Source organism: Frieseomelitta varia, unplaced genomic scaffold (assembly GCF_011392965.1).
Source record: "Frieseomelitta varia isolate USP_RPSP 00005682 unplaced genomic scaffold, Fvar_1.2 scaffold_358, whole genome shotgun sequence".
NCBI classification, from domain to species: Eukaryota; Metazoa; Arthropoda; class Insecta; order Hymenoptera; family Apidae; genus Frieseomelitta; species Frieseomelitta varia.
In genome coordinates, this window is record NW_025110099.1 from 651,713 (window position 1) to 672,808 (window position 21,096).

The 21,096-nt window shown below is 31.6% G+C and overlaps 3 protein-coding genes across 15 annotated transcripts; 2 read left to right on the forward strand and 1 right to left on the reverse strand.

The window, feature by feature from the left end:
• The first annotated feature begins 958 nt into the window (after positions 1 to 958).
• On the forward strand, positions 959 to 4,070 carry LOC122530854 (major facilitator superfamily domain-containing protein 6). Its single transcript, XM_043658209.1, has 10 exons — positions 959 to 1,194; positions 1,443 to 1,554; positions 1,625 to 1,980; positions 2,058 to 2,207; positions 2,281 to 2,557; positions 2,640 to 2,833; positions 2,965 to 3,287; positions 3,357 to 3,532; positions 3,613 to 3,780; positions 3,889 to 4,070. Exons 2-10 carry the CDS (start codon positions 1,491 to 1,493, stop codon positions 3,957 to 3,959), a joined length of 1,779 nt encoding a protein of 592 aa, XP_043514144.1. The 5' UTR covers positions 959 to 1,194; positions 1,443 to 1,490; the 3' UTR covers positions 3,960 to 4,070.
• Positions 4,071 to 4,311: 241 nt separating this feature from the next.
• LOC122530852 (hamartin) lies at positions 4,312 to 9,419 on the reverse strand. Of its 2 annotated transcripts, none has more exons than XM_043658207.1 (15): positions 9,304 to 9,419; positions 8,613 to 8,882; positions 8,271 to 8,530; positions 7,951 to 8,181; positions 7,687 to 7,874; positions 7,490 to 7,602; positions 7,176 to 7,414; positions 6,783 to 7,109; positions 6,509 to 6,697; positions 6,159 to 6,420; positions 5,838 to 6,061; positions 5,639 to 5,764; positions 5,329 to 5,565; positions 5,167 to 5,263; positions 4,312 to 5,093 (listed from the first exon to the last, which is right to left on the reverse strand). In XM_043658207.1, exons 2-15 carry the CDS (start codon positions 8,719 to 8,721, stop codon positions 4,588 to 4,590), a joined length of 3,108 nt encoding a protein of 1,035 aa, XP_043514142.1. In that variant the 5' UTR covers positions 8,722 to 8,882; positions 9,304 to 9,419; the 3' UTR covers positions 4,312 to 4,587. The 2 variants fall into 2 exon arrangements, with proteins under 2 accessions (XP_043514142.1, XP_043514141.1); XM_043658206.1 differs by having other exon boundaries at positions 8,271 to 8,536.
• A 670-nt stretch (positions 9,420 to 10,089) lies between these two features.
• LOC122530846 (ubiquitin carboxyl-terminal hydrolase 47) lies at positions 10,090 to 20,970 on the forward strand. Of its 12 annotated transcripts, none has more exons than XM_043658197.1 (19): positions 10,091 to 10,495; positions 11,648 to 11,702; positions 12,509 to 12,514; positions 12,592 to 12,703; positions 12,785 to 13,043; positions 13,120 to 13,298; positions 13,380 to 13,554; positions 13,621 to 13,742; positions 13,976 to 14,169; positions 14,246 to 14,457; positions 14,540 to 14,757; positions 14,822 to 14,986; positions 15,065 to 15,439; positions 15,513 to 15,885; positions 15,971 to 16,402; positions 16,477 to 16,733; positions 16,822 to 17,187; positions 17,250 to 17,410; positions 17,503 to 20,970. In XM_043658197.1, exons 5-19 carry the CDS (start codon positions 12,833 to 12,835, stop codon positions 17,651 to 17,653), a joined length of 3,591 nt encoding a protein of 1,196 aa, XP_043514132.1. In that variant the 5' UTR covers positions 10,091 to 10,495; positions 11,648 to 11,702; positions 12,509 to 12,514; positions 12,592 to 12,703; positions 12,785 to 12,832; the 3' UTR covers positions 17,654 to 20,970. The 12 variants fall into 12 exon arrangements, with proteins under 12 accessions (XP_043514121.1, XP_043514122.1, XP_043514132.1 ...); XM_043658192.1 differs by having other exon boundaries at positions 12,803 to 13,043; XM_043658194.1 differs by having other exon boundaries at positions 10,091 to 10,363; positions 12,803 to 13,043.
• The last annotated feature ends 126 nt before the right edge of the window (positions 20,971 to 21,096 follow it).

A 21,096-nucleotide genomic window follows, 5' to 3' on the forward strand; every position in this document is an offset into this window, starting at 1 on the left:
TGTAATACACCGCAATCATACATTAACCCACCTTATTGCTAAAAGAAAACGAGGAAGGAAGCGGTATATTAAAATCTTATAAATATATACATATATATATTGTAAATGTATATTGTAAATGTATCTGACAGATTAAAGCACAGTTTGTTACAAATTTGTCTTATTCGTACTTTTGTATGTAAAAGTATTTCATTAATTGGATTGTGATTTTATAGTTAGTTATAGATATGTAAGAGATACTAGTGGTCAGTTACCGAAGATCTTGGCCATTTAATGTGACATTACCGTAGTTTTCCCTATTCTTTGTTGTATTTGTTTTTAAAAAGGTCGTGATATATTCGAGTTGTTTAAAAAGTTCGTAACATTTTTATTATAAATAAATTAAACATTAAACAGTCAAGGAATTAAATATTTGAAGAGACTCGTTACCAAATAAAATCAAAAAATTTTTCACGAGGAGACTCGTGCGAAGTTACAAATGATGAAAAGTTTAATTCTTGTTAAATCTTCCTTAAGTTTTGCTACAAACTTTTCGAACAGTATAAATGTGATCTATTCGATTCACAATTCTATTGTCACGGATATTGTGTTACATTTTTTTTAAACTTACAATGCAACAGTTTCTATCGAATAAAGATACATGTTAATATTATGTCTCCCAATCAATTACATTAACAGCATTAATAGCAACTGATTAATCGTTATTAAAGTTCCGACTTAAAGTCTTGATCTTAATATAATTCCAGCACGACAATTTTCTCTGGTGTGATCCATTTATATTATAATTGTAATACATGCATTATTATCGTATTGTTTACGATAAATTTTTTCTTATTAGCAGAATAGAAAATTTACAACAAATTTACAAATTTGCAGAGATGTTTAAAAAATGTCAATTAATAAGCGCGGGCAATCTTGCAACACATAACAGACGAGGTGTAATCTAAATGCCTGTAATAATATGTATAATACATACAGTTGGTAACTAGTATCATAATTGCAGAAAATTTAACCTCCAGAATCCATATACGCATAATGAAACATAATAGTTCAAAAATGTGAATATGATATCGAATACATAAGTTCTATTTCTCTGATATCTATATTTTATGATTTAAATGACGAAAATTGCAGATACAGCAAATAGAACTAGTATCTCTTAGACAGTGAAGAGCTTCAGAACAAAGTGCACATGTAAGATAAAATTTAGGCAGTTTGTAATAGATATAATGTGAAAAGTTATTGCTAATAAACACATTACGTAACATTGAAATTTAGTATCAGTATACGTCTCAATTGTATATATAAAATAATCTATTAAAATTAAATATTCAAATTAGTACAAAATTAATGAAAAACTTTGATAAAATCAATGTTAACGTCTGTTCATATTTTACACGTTTCTGAACAAACAATTCTTTAGAAATTTCTATTATTTGCAGATTGTAATTTATATTTCTAACTTATTGCTCGGCGCAAGTACTTCAAAAATGTTGGAAAATATAAATAAGGAATTGTTACCAATAAAAACACATTATTTTTTATTCAATGCAGGTAATTATATTATATTTTAAATGTCATATTTTACAAAATATTACATATAACTGTATCTTTTGTTTTTCAGCTACTGGACCAATAGTACCATTTTTGCCAACAATAGCAAAACAGTTAGGCTTCAATGCTTTCTTAACTGGCACTATATACACAATATTGCCAATTTCTGGTTTAGTAGCAAAACCTTTGTTCGGAGCATTAGCTGACAAATTCAAAATTCACAAAATGATTTTTTTAATGTTTCAAGCTGTTGTGGCAATAACTATGTTTTCCATATATTTTATACCAGAAGTAGAGAGTAGTGCAAATGTTCAACTTACTTGTAATGGTGATGCATCTATAGAAATATGTTCAAAAAACGGATTCCCTGAAAAAATTATAAATAATGTGATAACAGAGACTGTTCACTTCAACGTATCGTGTCAAGTATGACATTTTCATATTTCATTTTACTTTTAGTACATTAGATATGATTAATTTATATTTCATGTATTTTTTTCTAGGCATCATGTAAAGCCTCAAAAGAACTTTATAATGAAATGTGCTCATATTGGAAAACACCTCAGTTTTGTAAATTAGTAAATTCAACCTCTATTTTAAATAACGATACGATTAATTTTACCATAATATTTGATATGTTTCATGATCTTCATGTAAGATATTTTACATATAATTTCCTATATTTTTTTTGTAAAGAGAGATATGGTTAAATCTTTTATTTTGCAGATAAGCAACTGCATATACATACATAGTTTTATTGTCAAATTTTTAGATAATATACCATATAAACCAACTTGTGAAAATTATGTGAAAACATCATGTTTAATTACGTGTCATAATAATGCCACCTTTAATCAGTTGTTACATGATGTTAATGTTGCTCAAAATTCTGCAGAAAATACAAGATATCAGTTTTATTCATTTCTGTTGGCAACTATAATTAGTTGGATTGGAATGGCAGTTGTTGTCAGCATAGCTGATGCTATATGTTTTAATCTCCTTGGTTAGTATTATATACATTAATTAAATATTTAGTATGTTTTTCATGTTTATATATACATATATATATATATCATCAATCATAGGAAACGAAAGAAGAAAAGAATATGGGAAACAAAAGATGTGGGGCAGTATTGGTTTTGGTATATTTGGAATAAGTGCAGGATATTTGGTAGACTTATTTAGTGAAGGAAAATTACAAAAAGATTATACTTGTATATTTTATATCATGTTGGTCATTATGGTTCTCGATATCATTGTGTCCGCAACTTTAAGGAAGGTAAAACTTCTTTTATTATGTATAATCTTATATGTAGAGGAATGTTAGATAGTACAGAAGTTTGATACTTCTTACTTATCAAAAGAATAAAAAAAATTGCCAGGTAATGGGAGAAAGCAGTATAATTACAGAAAAATCCAGAATACTCTGAGGATGAACCTTCAATATTATGGGAACTACTCACTATCCTTAAAGAGGGTAATGTGTTGGCATTTGGATGGTGGTGCATAGGTGCTGGAATGTGTACTAGCGTAGTGTGGAATTTTCTATTTTGGTATACTGAAGATTTAGCAAATAATTCACAAATAACATGGCTGAAAACTTTACAAGGCCTTATGACAGGCGTACAATGTTTCCTAGGAGAATTACCATTTAATTTTATCTCGGGAACTGTTTTACAAAAGTTGGGTCATGTAAATGTTATGAGTTTAGTTTTATTGGTATACGCAATCAGGTAAATAATAAAATTTTTTCCTAATTGTGTAGTCTAACTTTGTACTAATAATTACACTATTTTTTTCAGATTTATGGCATACAGTGTTGTATCAAATCTATGGTGGTTTTTAGTTATTGAAATACTTCATGGACCTACTTTAGGACTTTGTTGGCCTACAATGGTATCATATGGTGATAAGGTAACACCACCTGGTACCAAAGCTACTATACAAGGATTCATTGGTGCAATTTTCGAAGGAATTGGTCAGTAATGGTCAATTAACTGTAAATTAATTATTTAACTATTTTAAATAATTAATTTCTGTGCTGATAATTATTTTCAGGAGTATCAAGTGGTAGTTTAATATGTGGATGGTTAATAAACAAGTATGGTAGTGTTGTAGCGTTAAGAGCATTTTCAATAGGAGCATTATTGTGGCTAACTTGCTTCTGGCTCATTCAATTGTTCCTAAGAAAATTTAAAACATCGCCGAGACACATGGGCCACAATCGTGAGTAACGATTATGTGGATACATAAATAATGATCAAAATAATTTTAGGTACTATTCAACGGTTGTTTCAATTGAAGAAAAGCGTTCTCTTTGTTGATTTTTTCCAGATTTGGCAAATTATTCTAATCCAGATGATGCTATTCTTATGACTATGAGTCGTGAATTACAAACTTATTAATAAAATAAAAACGACAGCGTTTTTTTTTTAGAAATTTGATATATTCATTGTTTACTTAAATATGACGACTTTAGTTGAATGTAGTAAAATATATATTTTTTTCGTATAATATTATTAGGCACTTTAATTGTTAAAAAATTTGTTTCATTCTTATAGATAAATTGATTATTCAGTATTATATAATTATTGTATTAAAAATTTATTATGCTCTGTAATATATTCATTTTTCTTATATTGAAGTAATTTCCTTTTAAATTCACTGATAGAATTTATAAATGAAAGTAAAATGTTTATCATCCGTAGATATTGAAGGGAAGTAATGCAAGGATGTGTTTAGTTGAGACATATAAAATTGCTCACAAAATATCTCAACCATTTATTCATTGTGAATTCATTTCTTAAGAGTGAAATCATTCCATGCTAGTAATTTTATTAATTACCAGTATATTTTCAATTATTTATCGAAATCACGCGATAATAATATTTTTATGAATTCTGCATAATATGTCGATAAAAAGCTACAAATAACTTTCTTCTGATTTAATACCACATCACTGGATAACAGTTGCACGCGTGCAAAACGGAATAGCTGCATGCGAAAAGACTCGGTGGTCAGATTTGCGTAGCGTTAGTCTTGTTTAGGAATTCGTCTTTGTTGATTCTGACGAGATGGTGAAGTAGCCTGGCTTGGTACAGGTTCGACGATAGCTTGAAGATTAGAAATTTCGCCTGCGGTATCACAGCAGTCATTCATTATAATTCCAGTACCTGAATGAATAAAGGCAAGACTTCCCTCACTAGAAGAGGCTAAACTAGCCGACAATGGAGGTGATCTTTCTTTAGGCGATGCTGAAGAAGCTAGATTGTTTACAGTAGTATTACAAGTCGCTGCCTCTAATATTCCATGAAGTTCAAGTATACGACCTTCAAGAAGAAGGTTTATCTCAGCTTGTGCTTTGTATTTTGATACGACGGCTTCCAATTCAGCTTCATGTTGATCTTTTGTTTCTTGTAAAAGCCGTTGCAGTTCTACGAGTTGCGCTTCTTTTCGTGCTTCTTTATTCTCTAATTCAGTTAAACGTATCTTTAAAGCTTCTACAAGAGATATTCGTGACTCTAATTGTCGCCGTAAATCTACGCAAATATTAATATACATTATTTTTAACATATTTTCATAATTGTTTGTAAATAAATAAAATTTACTCACTAGTTAATTCCTCTGCATATGACTTTTGTATTTGTGTTACTTCTTGCTTTGTCATTGGTGAAAGACCAGATGTACTTTCTTGTAATTTCGCTTGTGCCTAGATGTATAAAAATAAATTCAATATATCTCGTGCAAAGATACATACATAATTTAAAATAATACCTCTCCAAGTAGAAGAAATTTCTTCTGTACAGAATCGAGAGTGCGCTCTAACTCTTTACTACGATTTGCAGCTTTTAAAGCTACTCTTAATTGATGGCCTGCGTCGAATAAAGAAGCTTCTGTGGACTGAATTCGTTGTTCACAGTCTGCTACCTTTTTTTGCTCATTCTTCAATTTAACTTCGATAGATTCGAGACGTTCCTTCAATATTTGATTCTGTCGTTGTTCTTCTACACACTGACGTTGTTATAACCATGTTATTATATGAATTTCTATTAGTAATAAAGTCAATAGAATTTATAGGTATTACCTTTGTTTGCCAGTTATGCAATGCATCTTTGTATTTGTCCTCAGCTTGACAAGTTTCTTTCTTTTTACGCTCTAATTCAGTTTTTAAGCTCTCCACTTCTTTCTCCATTATTTTTAAACGATCAGTCTACGTGATAAGAATTTCGTATTTAACAACGGCAAGAATTAAAAATGTTAACAAACAAATAATATCAACTGACCAAGGCATAATTATGTTCTTCTAACGCACGAGAATCCCTCAGTTTGCCAAGAAGTCGTCGATTCCGTTCAGCGTGAACCTCTCTACGGTGCCGTTCGAACTGCAATTGCATTTGCATAAGTTGTAGTAACCGAGTCGTACATTCGGCGTCGAAAGTATCTTCTTCTGCTAGTTCGTCTTCTCCACCATTCTCTTTTCTTTGTTTCTGCTTAATTCTGTTAGTTCCTTTGAAGAGAAATACTTAATTCAAATTTCTGTTGGTTTATGACAAGATTTATTATTGAGCTCTTGAATTAACTCATTTTGTATAAATAATTATTACCATGCGTGCAAGCTTCGACATAACGATCAAGCATTGCAGTTGGTGATAATCTAAATTCGGTATCTTGCAGAGAACGTTTTTGTAAATTGATTTGCGTCTTTTGCTCCAGAATTCCTAGCAATAAATCTTCGTATGGAAGTAAATCGAACGTTTGAGTTCCCGTATCTTCTAATTTTTTCATCCTTATTTTTACCGAATCTGTTTTATCATTACTAATTTGTCTCTGAATTTTGATATCTGGGCAAGATTTGCTTTTTCGAATCTGTAAATATATATTTTCATCGTGCTAAGGTTTCTTTTTTTTCTCACAACAAATATTAAACATAAAAATCACTATGAAGATGTCTTACTTTGCAAAGAGAATTCAAATTTAAATGTTGTGTCGAAGCTTGACTTTGAGAATACAAACGTAGCTGATAAACCTTTTGTGACAAATCTGCAAAAGCATTTTGCATTTTTTCATTATGATGTTCTTGTTGTTCGACATATTTCGAATTTTCGAATTTTCCAGTAGTTTGAGAGCTTACAATTTCTAAAACCTGCACAATGCAACGTAGAAACATGTCTACTAATATTCGTTAATACACAATATCCTTACATACAAAAATATACAAAATACAGAACCTCTTGATCTTCTTGCCAAGAATCATTTTTCCCATTTTGATGTGTATTCATTTCCGAAAATCTTCCATCTTCATCAACGTTGATGGACGATCTTTGTTGATTGATTGTTTGTCTATCTGCGATAAGTTTACTTAGCTTGTGCGGAATAAATCCATGTGCATTATTTGTATCTCCACTTCCAATTGCGGAACCAGATACAGATGGATTTAAAGGGATTGGTGTAGATGGTCGTGAATTTGGTCCTACTGTGCCATTACCAAATGCAGTAAGAGCACGTACTGCGCAAGAACCAGTAGGTACTTGCCTCGTTGACATTTTTCGTAGATCCTGTACATAGAATTTTAAACATTGTATCGATATATTTTCTTCATTTTTGGAAGCCTTTAGGTATACCTTAACAGGAGTTGTTTCTGGAGTGGCTTCGACTGCGGCTTCCGGTGGAGATGTGCCGCTTTTATTATTATTAGGTGTTGAAGGAGCAGATCGTTGTTCATGAGATGTAACTGGAAACTGAGGACTATGTGGTGGCACTGATATACTCGGTGACCAGAACGTATCATCTTCGCCGTTGCTGATCTCTGATGACGCTATTCCTCCACTGATATTTATTGGATTACACACAGAAGAGTAATCTAAAAAATGTACTAGTTGCATAACTATTTGTATATTTATAATTATACATATATATTTGAACAAAACTTGCAAACCTAAGGGTGGCGTAGAACGTGAGTTTGCAGTACGAAATACTTCTTCTCGATATTTATCCAATGTAAAACGATCGCATTCGGCCATAACATCATGATGTTCCATCTTTTTCCATCTAAAAAATAACAGATAAACGATAAACAATAAACACAAAATACTTCCTCTAAATCATCATTATTTTTTCCGATATAAACTGTACCTAGCAGCAGAGATCTCGGTGTCTTTAGATGCAGTAACAAGTAAAGGGTGCATACGCACTGAATCTAGCATTGGTCTAATTGTATGGATAAAAGTAGCCGGTTGATCTCGTTGTTGTTGTTTCAAATATGAAATGAAGTTGCAAGGGTACATGGCATACAATCTGTGAAATAAACTATACAGGCCTATCTACAAGAAATTCAAGAAATATCAATTACCTTTTTTCTCTTTTGCACAAAAAAAAAAAAAAAAAAATGATACTTACTTGCAGATGTAATAAATATAAGTGATTTTTATCTATTGTCCCTGTTGCTGAAGTAAAATGCATAGGAGATGAAAACACGGATGACGATTGATGATGATAATAATAAGAGACTAATCGACCAAATACTTCGAAAATTTCTGAGAGGTACGGCCCTAAAGCAGCAGGTAACATCGGTAATAACATCACCAAAAGTAGAAGCGCACTCATGAGAGACAACATATCCACCTCCATCTAAAAGACAGATCAATTAAAAAGTTCATTGTTCATTGCAATGTATTGCAATGTATTTTCCTGTTACTTTGCTAAAAACTGAACTTCACCTTTAGTAATTTAAGTAAATCCCGAAATAAAGTATGACTGGCAAGCTTGTATAACCAAGTTGGCTGACGACGGGCAATATGACCCAACAAAGTGAGGGTTTGAATTCTTTGGCTGCTACTTCCAGATTTGGAAAGGGCTTCGGACAAACGGTCTAAGAGATGCTTGTCGTGTGGATCACGAATGCCAGCTAATATTTCAACAGCTCTCAAAGAATTTGTAGACAGATAATAATCGAAAAGACCATTTATCAGCCAATTGTCTTTTGCTGAAAAATATAAGAGATCATTGACTTGAAAGAGAGGATCACTTCTAGGTACTTTCAAATTCGTGATTTTACTTACTGGATAAAAAAAAATCATGAAATATCTTTTTTATTTCTTCTACCTCCGCGAGTTTGTTGGATTCCAATAAGTTGAAGAGATCACCTATGCTTATTGAGCTGATGTTCATCTTGATGGCTATTAGTGTTCTGTTACTGATAAGCAAGACTCTATTCTGACCGTCTGATCATACAGTGGAAGTAAAAGTGGCTTTGCAAAATTGAATTTCATCCATCTGTCATTTGTTACGTAAAATGAGCTTCATTGGAAACGAGGAAGATTTTGGAATACCTGTAACAGAAGTGATACAACAGTGACAGGTCTCATTCATCGAATGCACGCAAAAGGAGCAAAGATCTTTTGATTTCAAACAATCACGAACTGTCAGTTTCATATATAAATCGACATGTTAAATTCCAATGTTATAATCCTGAAAGTGTGAAATGAGCCTTTTACGAATTCTGTGATTGCCGAAGAGAGAAGAATTTTACTAAGAGTATTCGTCTATCGTTGATCTATGTTTCATTCTGTGTGTGAAAAAAAAAAAAAGAATTAGTCGGTTCAATCCTATAATATTCAGAAAAAGGTCATTCGCGAGCGGTGTCCGTAAGAAAGAAATATTTTTTATAAATATCATTCCAACTTCCAAATGGAATGTCGAATTCCGGTTTTCGTGGTTGTCGTATCGACGAAAATTATCGAGCCAACTTACCCGAAATTCATCGAGTACCTCGAGCAATTTTATGAGCTCTATGGCGACTGATACACCATCGCAGATATATCATAGACTGGTATGCATTGATATTGCTACAATGCGAATAGCGCTACGGTCGCTCAACAATTCTATCTGTGTTCCGAAAGCCGCTCGAACCGACAGCCTTCTCTCCGCTGTGTTTTATAATACACTAGAATGTTTTCATAACATATTATATTTTATAGTATATTACTTAAATATACTCTTTCATAGTATATTTTAAAGTCGATTACTTTTTAATACTTTTATTTCGGGTTCACTTTCAATTCAGGCTCTCCGCACGATTTACGATAAATTAAACGTCAATCGGACAAACGTTTCGATCTATCGATAATTCATTCATCTGGAGTTCGTGCACATGCGTTTCGCATGCCTGACAAATATATGAATATAAGAAGAAAACTGGGCAATTAGGAAGATGTGATTGTAAAAAAAAGAAAAAAATTATAAATTAATCTTGTCAATTACTTTTTTTTTCGTAAATAAAAATTGATTGATTCGCGGACGCTGGTAAAGAGTAGCGCCGTGCAACGATGAAACGTTGGAATTAAGCGCTATCGCCATCCTTGTCAGACACGCGACTCATATATCCGTTGCACATTTACTTTTCTTGTCTATCGAACGGCTGGGAAGAAAGGTGGGAAAGGGGGGGGGGGGGGGGGGGGGGGGAGGTGAGGTGCTGTCACATGTCGGAACGCATCTATCTAGAACCATTTCGCGGGACAAGACAACTTTCCGCCACTTATTGGATTCTGCATTTTTATCTTTTTGATTCTAGGATTGAGATTTATTGCAATTGGAAGTCACATTGCTAGTGATGCTAGAGGTGAAAAGTATATTGGGTGAAGATTGGCAAGTTAAGCCGAATGCTAAGAAAACGCATCGGTTCTCCCGTCTAGGTTATGTCTATTCTATGCCCCATGCCTTTTCACTGGCATCGTTACATGGCAGTGCCAAACTGTGTTATGTAGAAAATATGGCGTAAAGTGAACGTCGTACATGTCTCTCAGTGATATCGGTAAGGGATCAAGTGTCGCTTCTGGAATTTCTATATCCGACGTACGAGAGAGAAGTACATCGGCTCGCCTGTCACGTGATTGAAACAGATCTGAGAATGACTAACACAGAATTCGAAGTACAAATCGTTCAGGTACAAGCCGTTTTGATAGTTTGAGATTGAAATAGGAACAGAGAAGTATTTGACCGGCCATTTCACAAAATGTTCTTGTTATGTTTGTTCCCGTTAATGCCGGATCAGTTAACATGACTGGGCATCAATTGAATGTTTCCGTTTCCATTAGGCTGCCCGATATCGTCCCCGAGTGGGCAACGGTTTCTCGTTACGGTCGTCGTCGAAATGGAAAAAAAGCCCGTTCTAACTCGGCACCACTGGCACGAGAGCGCATTCCGATCTCCTGAGTTATTGCGCGCCTGATTTTCGCTCGTCTGGCCAGTCGCCTTCTTCACCGCGTAAACACGTCCGTCCACGACCGCGCTAACGCAGTCCGCTTTTCGCCTGTTGGTCGTCGCAACGCGAACGCGCAACCGGTGACAAAACCGTGAGAATTAAAAAAAAGAAAAGAAAGAATACGTATATTTTCGTTGCTCTGGCGTTTCGTGGATTTTCCGTTTTGTGACTTGTTTACAGTATGTTTTGTTTCAATTGAGCGGGCAAAAAAAAAAGAAAAAAAAAAGTTCTGTTATGCGACGACATTTAAAACCAAATTGTTCGTGCGAAATTAGTCCGCGGAACGATTGGAACGGTTAAGTTCGATTCCTCGTTCGTATGAAAACCGTAGTTCTTTTTTTTTTTTTTTGTATACAAAAAGAACGAATAGTCGTTTTGTTTGTGTTTAAAAGTAATGTAAGAAGATGTTGACTTTTATCGCTATTTTCAGCGGCTGTAGTAATACTCAAATAACTTGATGAATGAAGTTATTGGTGAAATGTAATTTAATACGTAATAATTCAATACTATATACGTATTTGTGTGTCCGCACGCGTGTATGTGTATGTGTTATGTATGTATGATATATGTACATATGTGTGTGTGTATGTGCATACGTGTATACATGTATATAAATATGTGTATGTCATGTATGCATGTGAGACATATATATCATACGTATATACATAGATATATGTATATATCATATGATATTTTAAACATATTTATTACATATATATATATGTAACTTGATACAAGTTACAAGTTAAAAATGTTAGTTTTAAAAGTTTTCCAAAATGTTGGACTCAAAGGAATATTAATTGTAATTTTATGTTGTTTTTGTAATCTTTTTAGATTGAAACAATAAAGAGGTATATGTGGGCTGTACTCTAACATATATATATTGCCAGTAAGTATTAAAAGTGACTACAACTTCGTTTAACAAAAGATTACAACATTGCACTATATTCATGAAATATTATTCAATATGTAGCAAAGTTATATTTGCTTTTTTATTAACTTTTCATTAAGCGTAATTTTTTCTAAGTTACACAACTAGCTTTCATTTATTTGGCAGTCATATGAAACGGGAAAAAAAAGAAGGAGAAGTTAGTAGAATAAGTAAGTAGCAATAGGGCGACTAAGAAAGAGGAAAAGAAGGGGGAATACTGATGTCGGAGAAGAGAGCCATTTTCCAAGTCTTCGTTTAGACATTCTAAATATAACTGGAGGCTCTATAGGCTTTCCTTACTGTGTCATACTGAGCAGAGTAGTATCTCAATGCGTTGCGTAGATCTTGCTCATTTTCTACCTTTAGTATGGCGTAATGCCAATTTTATTTGTCTGAAAATTACTGATCCTATTTGTAACATTATCTTTAAATATTATGTTTGATAATTGAAAGTAATGTTGTAATTATTCTTTCATACATTTATGATAATATTTTAGTCTTATTTTGTGATTAATAATTTTAATGTATATTAAAAACACCTTTGAACACGTTCTAATTAATATATATTTGTTTAAAAATAACGTATTCCTTTTTTAAGGAACTAAATAACAATTGACGCTGTATAAGCTGAAATAACTGAATTATATAATTTCTTTAGAATGTATATAGGATATTGTATTGCATTTTCATTAATGTTTAATATATGTTCTTTTTAAATGGAAATTTCAGTCAAATGTTATATATTCTGTTTAATTTTTTTACAGATCATGGTTTGTAGAGCAGGTCAAATATGTTTCATTCAATGCAATTTATCTGGAGTTAAAAATAAGATTTTTACTGCTGACAGACTTCTGCTTCATGAATCTACCCGTGGTGAGGATCTTTATGTTCATATTGAAGAGCATTGTCAAATACAACCAGACAGTTTTAAGTTGTATTTATTATCAGGCAGGAAATTGGTTAGTAATTACATCTCGTTTTGTCCTATTGTTAATGCAATTCATCAACAGTTTACTGTTTTGTTTACGTAGAAGTTAAAGTTGTTTTGTTACTATTAGATCGATTTATCTGAAGTGAAAGATAAAACAATGTCAGAAATTGGTGTGGATTTTTCTTTCGATCGAGAATCATCAACTGAGCACAAGCACACACTTTTAGTTATGGATCCAACAGATATTTTGCAGAAACAATGGCGCCGTCGGACTGCATATAATCCTCCGCCACCATCTCCCAATCATTCATCAGTATGGGGTGAAGATAATAATGTTGATTTTAAAAGCCTCATTAAGTCTGAAACATGTAAGTAATATTTACTTTATGTTTTCATGATAAAATACATGTTACTACTAAATATTTATATATATATTTTTTTAAGGCTATGTTGGTTTAGTCAATCAAGCAATGACATGTTACTTAAATAGTTTATTACAAGCATTATATATGACTCCTGAATTTCGAAATGCATTGTACAATTGGGAATATGTAGAAGGATCAGAAAAAGATGAAGCTAATAGTATCCCATATCAATTACAGAAGTTATTTTTAAATTTACAAGTATAAACACTATTTCTATGATTAATGACAGTATGATTGTGTAAAAATATTTAATAAAAAAATAAATATTTGTATTTATAGACATCGACAAAATCGGCAGTAGAAACAACAGCACTAACAAAGAGTTTTGGTTGGGATTCAACAGAGGCCTGGCAACAACATGATATTCAAGAACTTTGTAGAGTTATGTTCGATGCATTAGAACAAAAATTTAAAAATACAGAACAAGCTGATTTGATAAATAGACTTTATGAAGGTATATATATTTAAAATATTTAAGTACATTTGAATGGAGTTTCTAATTTAATTTTCATATTGTTAGGAAAGATGATTGATTATGTTAAATGTCTTGAGTGTAGTACTGAAAAATCAAGGGAAGATACTTTTCTTGATATACCATTACCAGTAAGACCTTTTGGAAGTAATGTGGCATATACAAGCGTGGTAAGTTTGTACAGAATATTTATAAAAATTGGTGCCAAACTTCAGAAACATATAGTGGTCATCCAAACCAGCAGAAAAGTCTCAATATGATTTTTGATCTTAAGTTTATCAAAACTTCTTTTGACGAATACTATACACTCTTGAAGTTTGGTACCAATTTTTATAATCATTCTGTATAATTTTATATTTTAATATATAAATTAAATTAATATAAATATGTGTATTCATAATAGGAAGAAGCTTTAAGAGCATTTGTCCAACATGAAATTTTGGAAGGAAGTAATCAATATCATTGTGAAAAATGTAATAAAAAATGCGATGCTCATAAAGGATTAAAGTTCACAAAATTTCCCTATCTTCTGACACTACATCTTAAACGATTCGATTTTGATTTCAAAACCTTCCACAGAATTAAGCTTAATGATAAGTAAGTTTATTATAAATTGTTATTGTTTACAGTTCTTTATTAGTCTTATACTTTCATACTAAACTTTTAATTTTAGGGTTACTTTTCCAGATATATTAAATTTAAATTCTTTTATTGCTTCTATGCCAAATCAAGAATCTCCGAGTACTGATGAAAATATTGGTTTAGCGAAATGCGACGATAATTCTATAACAGATAGTGGTACATTAGATGATGATTGTCCTCCGTGTGAAAACAGTCTTCCTAATAGTAATCATTCAACAAATCACGACCAGGATGATGATGAAGGTATGTTAATTCCACACATTATGTGCATGTTATGATTAACATCTATTTAAGTAATTTATTTTTAAGCATAGATTATTTTTAGGCATAGATATGAGTAATGGACCTTCAACATCGAATTGCACTGTGCATAATCACGAAAATGAAAAAGATCGTAGCAATAATGTAAAAGGACCTTATAATTATGAGTTGTTCTCAATTATGATTCATAGCGGTAGTGCTAGCGGTGGTCATTATTATGCTTATATAAAAGATTTTAGAACGAATGAATGGTTCTGTTTTAATGATCAGAACGTAACCCAGGTATTTGAGAACATTATACAATGCTTTTAAAAAAATAGTATTTGTACATATAGTTATATTACAGATAACTCACGATGATATTCAGAAAACGTATGGTGGTGGTTCAACTAGGTCATATTTTAGTGGAGCTTATAGCAGTACTAATGCGTACATGCTCATGTATAGACAAATTGATCCTATTCGTAATATTTTGCCCATGCAAGTGCAAGATTTTCCAAAACACATACAGGTAAGGAAAAGTAGTATAATGTAAAATGTAATATTCATATCGTGCTTTTGTAATATTCCATATACTATTCCACTTTAGGAATTGTTGAAAAAAATGAAGGAGAATGAAGACAATGATAGAAAGAGTCGTGAAAGAGATTTGGCCAGAGTAAAAGTATATTGTCAGCATCCTAACGAAGATAAAAAATTACATTGTAGACTTTCCTTCTCGCCTAATGCCACTTGGGCTGAAACGACGAAGTATGTTTATGAGAACTTTTGCTTAGAAAGAGTGTTGAGCTTAAATCAGTGTCGTTTAGTTGCTTACGACCACAACAATGACTTAATTGTGACTAGTTACGAAGGTAGAGAACACGAAACATTTGCAAGTATTTGGAATAATCGAGTGACTCGTTATAGTTTACTATTAGAAGTACGTGATAAAGATCAAAAATTCGAGCCACATCTACGAAGTGGTATGTATTTAATTTTACGTATGTACCTACGTGCTATCAATAAGATGAAAAATAATATTTCTTTGTTATTTCGTAGGTATTTTAACTAAAGTGTACGTCGTCGATATAGCTAGAAAGAAGCTTATTGAAGGGCCACAAACTGTACGAAGTTCGTTTTCGCAAACAGTGAAAGAATATAAGCAAGTAGTAGGAACAATGTTTAATATGGATCCGGATGACATGAAGTTAGTTGTACGAAAACACGGAACAGACGCGATATTTGTACAGAACGACGATGCTATATTAGCAGTTTCAGACTTTTATAACTTGGTTAAAGTTTTCGTATGTACTTCGTATGATGCCGAGTGTAATAAATCCTACTTCGAAACAACAATATCTGGTATTGCTGAACAGTTAGAAAACATTATAACATTACGTATAAAGTTACCTCCTAATTCAAGCAAAGGTAAGTGATAAACATAATTCTGTTAAAATTAATATGATATTTACTAAAATTATAATTGCATGATGTTACATTTTGCCGAATATAGAAATGTTGGAAGAATTAAATATTCCAATGTTAGAAGAAGATAAAGAAAAACCTGTGACTGACAGCCCATCCAAAGCGAGCATTACTGAAACGTTTCGAGATAATGGTACAAAATGTAACGAGATTTTAAAGAACGGAAAACTTGTTGAAGATGCTCCAATAAAAAATGCAAGTCCACAGTTAGGAGAGGGCGAAGAGTGGCATACTCCTGAACAAAGTAACAGCGAAGACAGTAGTCTCAGCGATAGTGACAAAACTTTAGTTGGAGATGCTCCAGGGGACGAAGACTTTCAATTACCATATCTTTCATCGAGTACAAGTAATCGAGCTATTAAAATGTTAAATAAGGTTGGACTCGAAAACTGGGACAATATTATCGACGATTCAGAGTATTATTTTAAAGCCACTCCATTTACGAATCATAATGAAAAATGTATGTATCCTAAATTTGTTTTATGAAATATTCGAAATTGCAAAGATATTTAATGATGATTACTTTGGTCATAGTTTTGAAAGTATTAGTGGATAAAAGAATGATATTCAATACTTTGAAGAAAAACTTAGAGCCATACGTTGGTGTACCCGCAGAATATTTTAAAATTTGTCGTTACTTTGATGAATGTAGTGAATCAGAGTGTAGCTGTTTACTTAGTCAACTTGTTTCTTATGAAGATGGAGAAAAACTTTGGATAGAAATAGGACGGGCTTTACGTAATGGTGAATTTACAGTAAAATTACATCAGTTTTCCCTTGACTCGGCCGAGGTATGAATATCCAAATTATTAAGATATTTTTGTGAATATTTTTTCTCTTTGCTTAAATAATAGTGCTTCTATTTTTCATTTTTTATAGGGCAAATTTTTGTTCGAATGGATTGTTTCGGAAGATATGACTGTCGGACAGGCGAAGAAAGAAATTCTTGCAGAAATGAAAAGAAGATATAATATAGAAATACCGTACGAACGATGTCGATTAAGGGAAAAGTGCTTCGTGTCACCTTCAAAAGTACTTTTAGATCATCAAAAGTTTAAGGATTTCCAATATTATTCGCAATTTGAGATGATTGTACAAGAGTTACCTGATAAAGATCCAGTTACCAATAGCAATCAAGTCATTATATTTGTTCGACGTTGGACAAATTTTATCTCAAAAATTCATCTTGGACCACCTCAAGAAATCGTATTAGATGAAACAACTATAGAAGAAATGATGAAAAAAGTAAGTGAATTGGGACTGTTGTACATTTGTTACAAAAAACTAAATGAACAATTTCAATTTAGTTGTCTTTAATATCGGATATACCTGAAAAATATATAAATATTATAAGAGGAAAAGGTTCAGTACATATGCCTATTATACGAATTGAGAATGATCAAGACTGGATTGGATTAACTGCTGGAATGGAATTTAATCCTGAGGATGGCGCTCTGTTCTTATATAGGTACGTATTCAATAATTATTACATAGATATATATTAAAAGATATCATAATGAGATGTAAAAATAATTGATTTGTCAAATTTACGTTTAACAGAGATAGTAGGGAAACTTCACAATCATCATCCCAAGAAGAGTACAATGATATTGCAATTCGAGAAGTATCACCTTTTTTACCACTTTCTTCTGCGTCTCGTTACAATGCACGTAAAGAGAAAGCGCTTAGAATATATTTGGATGGTGAATGATCCTCTATTGAACATAAGTACTCTGAAAAACAATTGTTAAATAGGTATGTGTGGGAATATGAAACGTTTGCGTACAAAGTGATTACATCGTGTCAGGTATTTGTGGAATCGAGTACTCAACAATTACAAAATATTCTGTGCTTCACGAAGTCTTCAATATGTCAAAGCTTCCTTATCTTTAAAGCCTTTTGGTCCTTGGAACCGATCGGATTCGTAAAATTCCTCGAATTTGTGAAATATTACATGTTACCGAAAGATTTTAGACCTCGATTATCTCGCTTCATTTCGATGTGTTTCGAGACTATAAGGATCATAAAACTCCCAATAACGTATGGATTACTGAGTTATAGAATCTCATTCAAGAGCACAAATAATAGTGAAAATAATGAAAGTGCTAAATAGGAGTAAATTACAAAAGAGAAGAAGGGAAAGAAATTGAATCACCAATTGCTTGGTGATAATCCGAATTTAAACTATGGACTTCTTACGATACGTGTGTGTGTAACTGATATATATATTTGGAGTTCCTGCAGCTACATTATTTTCATAAATTTCTTGATATATTTTTTAACCGTAAGAATTTTGATATTTTCACATATCTCTGTATCAAAACGTTTTAGCCAATCGTTTTATTTAAAATGTTAAAGAATTTTAATATCGAAATGCAGCACAGAGTATATTCATTTGTTGATTAAAAAAAAGAGAAAGAAAAAAAGAAAGAAAGAAGAAAGAAAAAAACATTTATCTGACACAACAATAATTAACCCTTTTAATGCCAGTATAGGTTAAATTCCATTCTTACAATATAATATGTAATATCATGTCTTGAGTTCAATAATTTGATAGTAGTAGCATCTGGATTTATTTGGAAATTACTACTTAGAAACAAGTGCTTGTTATAATTTCGAATATATTAAATATATATTTTACCAAGTTTATTGATAATTTTACATTTTGTATCATATAATTTTACATTTCACAATACTTGTTCACATATAAACTTGGCGTCATTATTATTAAGTTAAAAAAAAAATATTTATTGATGTGAACATAAAGATTTATCATGACCAGGCTTGTATTCTATACAGTCTGTTTTAATTTATGTAATTATCTATGTTTATCATTCATTACGTATTATGAACATGTAAAAATCTGTGCCACTAGAAAACAGAAACCAAAAAGTATATTTAGCCATTTTTTGGCATTGCTGCCATTTCCTACAAATCAAGTTTTCAATGAAAATAAGAGATTCTTGGAAAGAAGTCCACTAAATTTACATTTTGTAGATGAATGCTTGTAAATAATAAAACTTATGAATTAAATATTGATATCTTTCTTCATATCAATATCACCGTAATATAAACAGAAATATATATATATACATAAAAATATGTTTTGTATTAAAATGTACGATAATGCAATGCATGCACGTAGCATCATCATCCTCTTTGCATTTATCAGCAGTTTGAGTCGGCATTTTTTTTTTTTTTTTGCTAATTCCACGCTGTTAGAAAATTTTTGGTGCTGAAAGGGTTAAATACGAAGTTGTTGATCCCTGTCACTATTAGAACGTTTTGATAGACTGTCCAAAACTTACTATGTTATTTCTTTACAATTGTTTTATCACTCGAGATGAATGCATTGAATTAATTAATCAACAATCGATAGAGATATTGAAAATTTATTAGATTAAGAAAAAAAAGGGGAGAAATTTATAAGACATAAACATATATGTATGTTAGCTTTTGAGATACTGATATCGATTGTTGCATGACTATTCAATAATGCTCTCAGAAGTTTTCAATATATAGTTGTAATTTATATTTATGGTATATTTGTTACGTGAAGCCTAGTTCAAATCATTCGATTATGCGATGACTTGTTATAAACATGACAATCTAGATGTTTATAGAATAAAGAAAAACCGTAAAAATCTTGTTGATGCATATCATTAATGATAATTGGAGAAATTACGTGATTCTTATCGATTACATTTTGATTTATTAAATTCATCAAAGTTCATCATTTTATTACCAAAATTGCGTGAGTGATCTAATTGCGTGTAACAATATTTAGAGAAAAATGGAGAAAAATGATGAAATTTATCTTTTCCAATGTTTTATTACGAAAACGAATCTAAAACTGTGGAAATTAATTAACTTGAAAAATTATTCTCGGTAGTTTCGTAGTTTCTTGTTCAATTATTGATTACTTTGGTTTCTCTTTATATTATCTTGCATCTTGTTTGTAATTTGTAATTTAAACGAACTAGGCTTCAATACTCTTTAATGATTGTTTTTGTAATTACCAAATATTGGAATAATGTCCTTTGTGCATAATAGTGGGTATGTGCGAATAATAAATTTCGAAATTCATAAAATTTTTAAGAAATTTGAAAGAAAAGAAAGGAATATTTTAAATTGATATTTTTTATATTTATTTATATTTTATAGTAATTTAAATGAATAGTTCGTAAGGCTGCAATTGGAGTTTTCTTTTCGTTTAGATGGATCGAACGTTGTTTAATTGTTATTTTTGAAACTTTCTCAATCAGAAGATATCTCTTCGTCATTGTAAGATCTACAGGGTGTCCCGCGACTTGTGGTCGACCGACTGGAAAAATTTATCAAGTACACGTGTAGTTACGGTAATTTTTAACGAAACACGAAAGTTGATTTTCTTTAACACGTCTTAACCGAAAAAAATTTTATTCTACGTTTTTTTATTTATTTTTGCGCGTAGAATATCTTCGTGCCCGTCCAGTATCGAAGCCAAATTCAAGCGTAGTTGATAAATTTTTAAACTCAATTTTCTCAAAGACGAAGTTTATTGTTTTAATGAACAAATTTTATTCTTTCTTTTCGACACATTTTTATACGTAGAATCACCTCTCAATATGTTGACCACGAGTCGCGGGGCTCTCCCTGTACAAGGTATTTAATATTTCACTAACTTTCTTTGCTGTTTGATATTTGTCTGTACCTACTACTATCTTAAATATTTCTTAAATATTTAAAAACGTACGTGAGTATTTTTCTGTCTATTCGGTTATTGTTTTGAAAATGTTTACGTGTATTTATGTTATAACAGAGGAATACAAACGACGTTGAAAAAAATCATATTTATATCCTTTTTGCGGATAAGCCCAATGTCCTAAATCACCGCGAACTTTATGAACTGTTATGGTTATGATTGTAGTTTCTATCGGACTCTTCACCACCGACGATACAAGTGTTGTCCTTATGTATTATACACTACAATTACGAATCAAATTATGTTTATATAATTATTAATAATTGAATACTGAAGTGACTGAATTTTGTTGTTTGAATTTACTGATGTTTCTCCTCTTCTGTCTTAGCCGATTGTTGCGCTCGTTAATTTTTAATATGATTTTCTGCGTGAATCGTTTGCAATGGACTGAATAAATATTGAAAGTTGAA

Bases quoted from the DNA above. Each gene is read 5' to 3' on its own strand.
- LOC122530852 (XM_043658206.1), bottom strand. From the start codon at position 8,721: ATGAACATCAGCTCAATAAGCATAGGTGATCTCTTCAACTTATTGGAA. The intron at 8,182-8,270 runs GTGAAGTTCAGT...TCTGTCTTTTAG, and splicing joins ATTTACTTAAATTACTAAAG to ATGGAGGTGGATATGTTGTC. The intron at 6,062-6,158 runs GTAATAATTATT...TTCTCTTCAAAG, and splicing joins TGTCGAAGCTTGCACGCATG to GAACTAACAGAATTAAGCAG.
- LOC122530846 (XM_043658186.1), top strand. From the start codon at position 12,512: ATGGTTTGTAGAGCAGGTCAAATATGTTTCATTCAATGCAATTTATCT. The intron at 17,188-17,249 runs GTAAGTGAATTG...ATTTCAATTTAG, and splicing joins TAGAAGAAATGATGAAAAAA to TTGTCTTTAATATCGGATAT. The intron at 17,411-17,502 runs GTACGTATTCAA...TACGTTTAACAG, and splicing joins GGCGCTCTGTTCTTATATAG to AGATAGTAGGGAAACTTCAC.
- LOC122530854 (XM_043658209.1), top strand. From the start codon at position 1,491: ATGTTGGAAAATATAAATAAGGAATTGTTACCAATAAAAACACATTAT. The intron at 1,981-2,057 runs GTATGACATTTT...ATTTTTTTCTAG, and splicing joins ACTTCAACGTATCGTGTCAA to GCATCATGTAAAGCCTCAAA. The intron at 3,781-3,888 runs GTGAGTAACGAT...GATTTTTTCCAG, and splicing joins GAGACACATGGGCCACAATC to ATTTGGCAAATTATTCTAAT.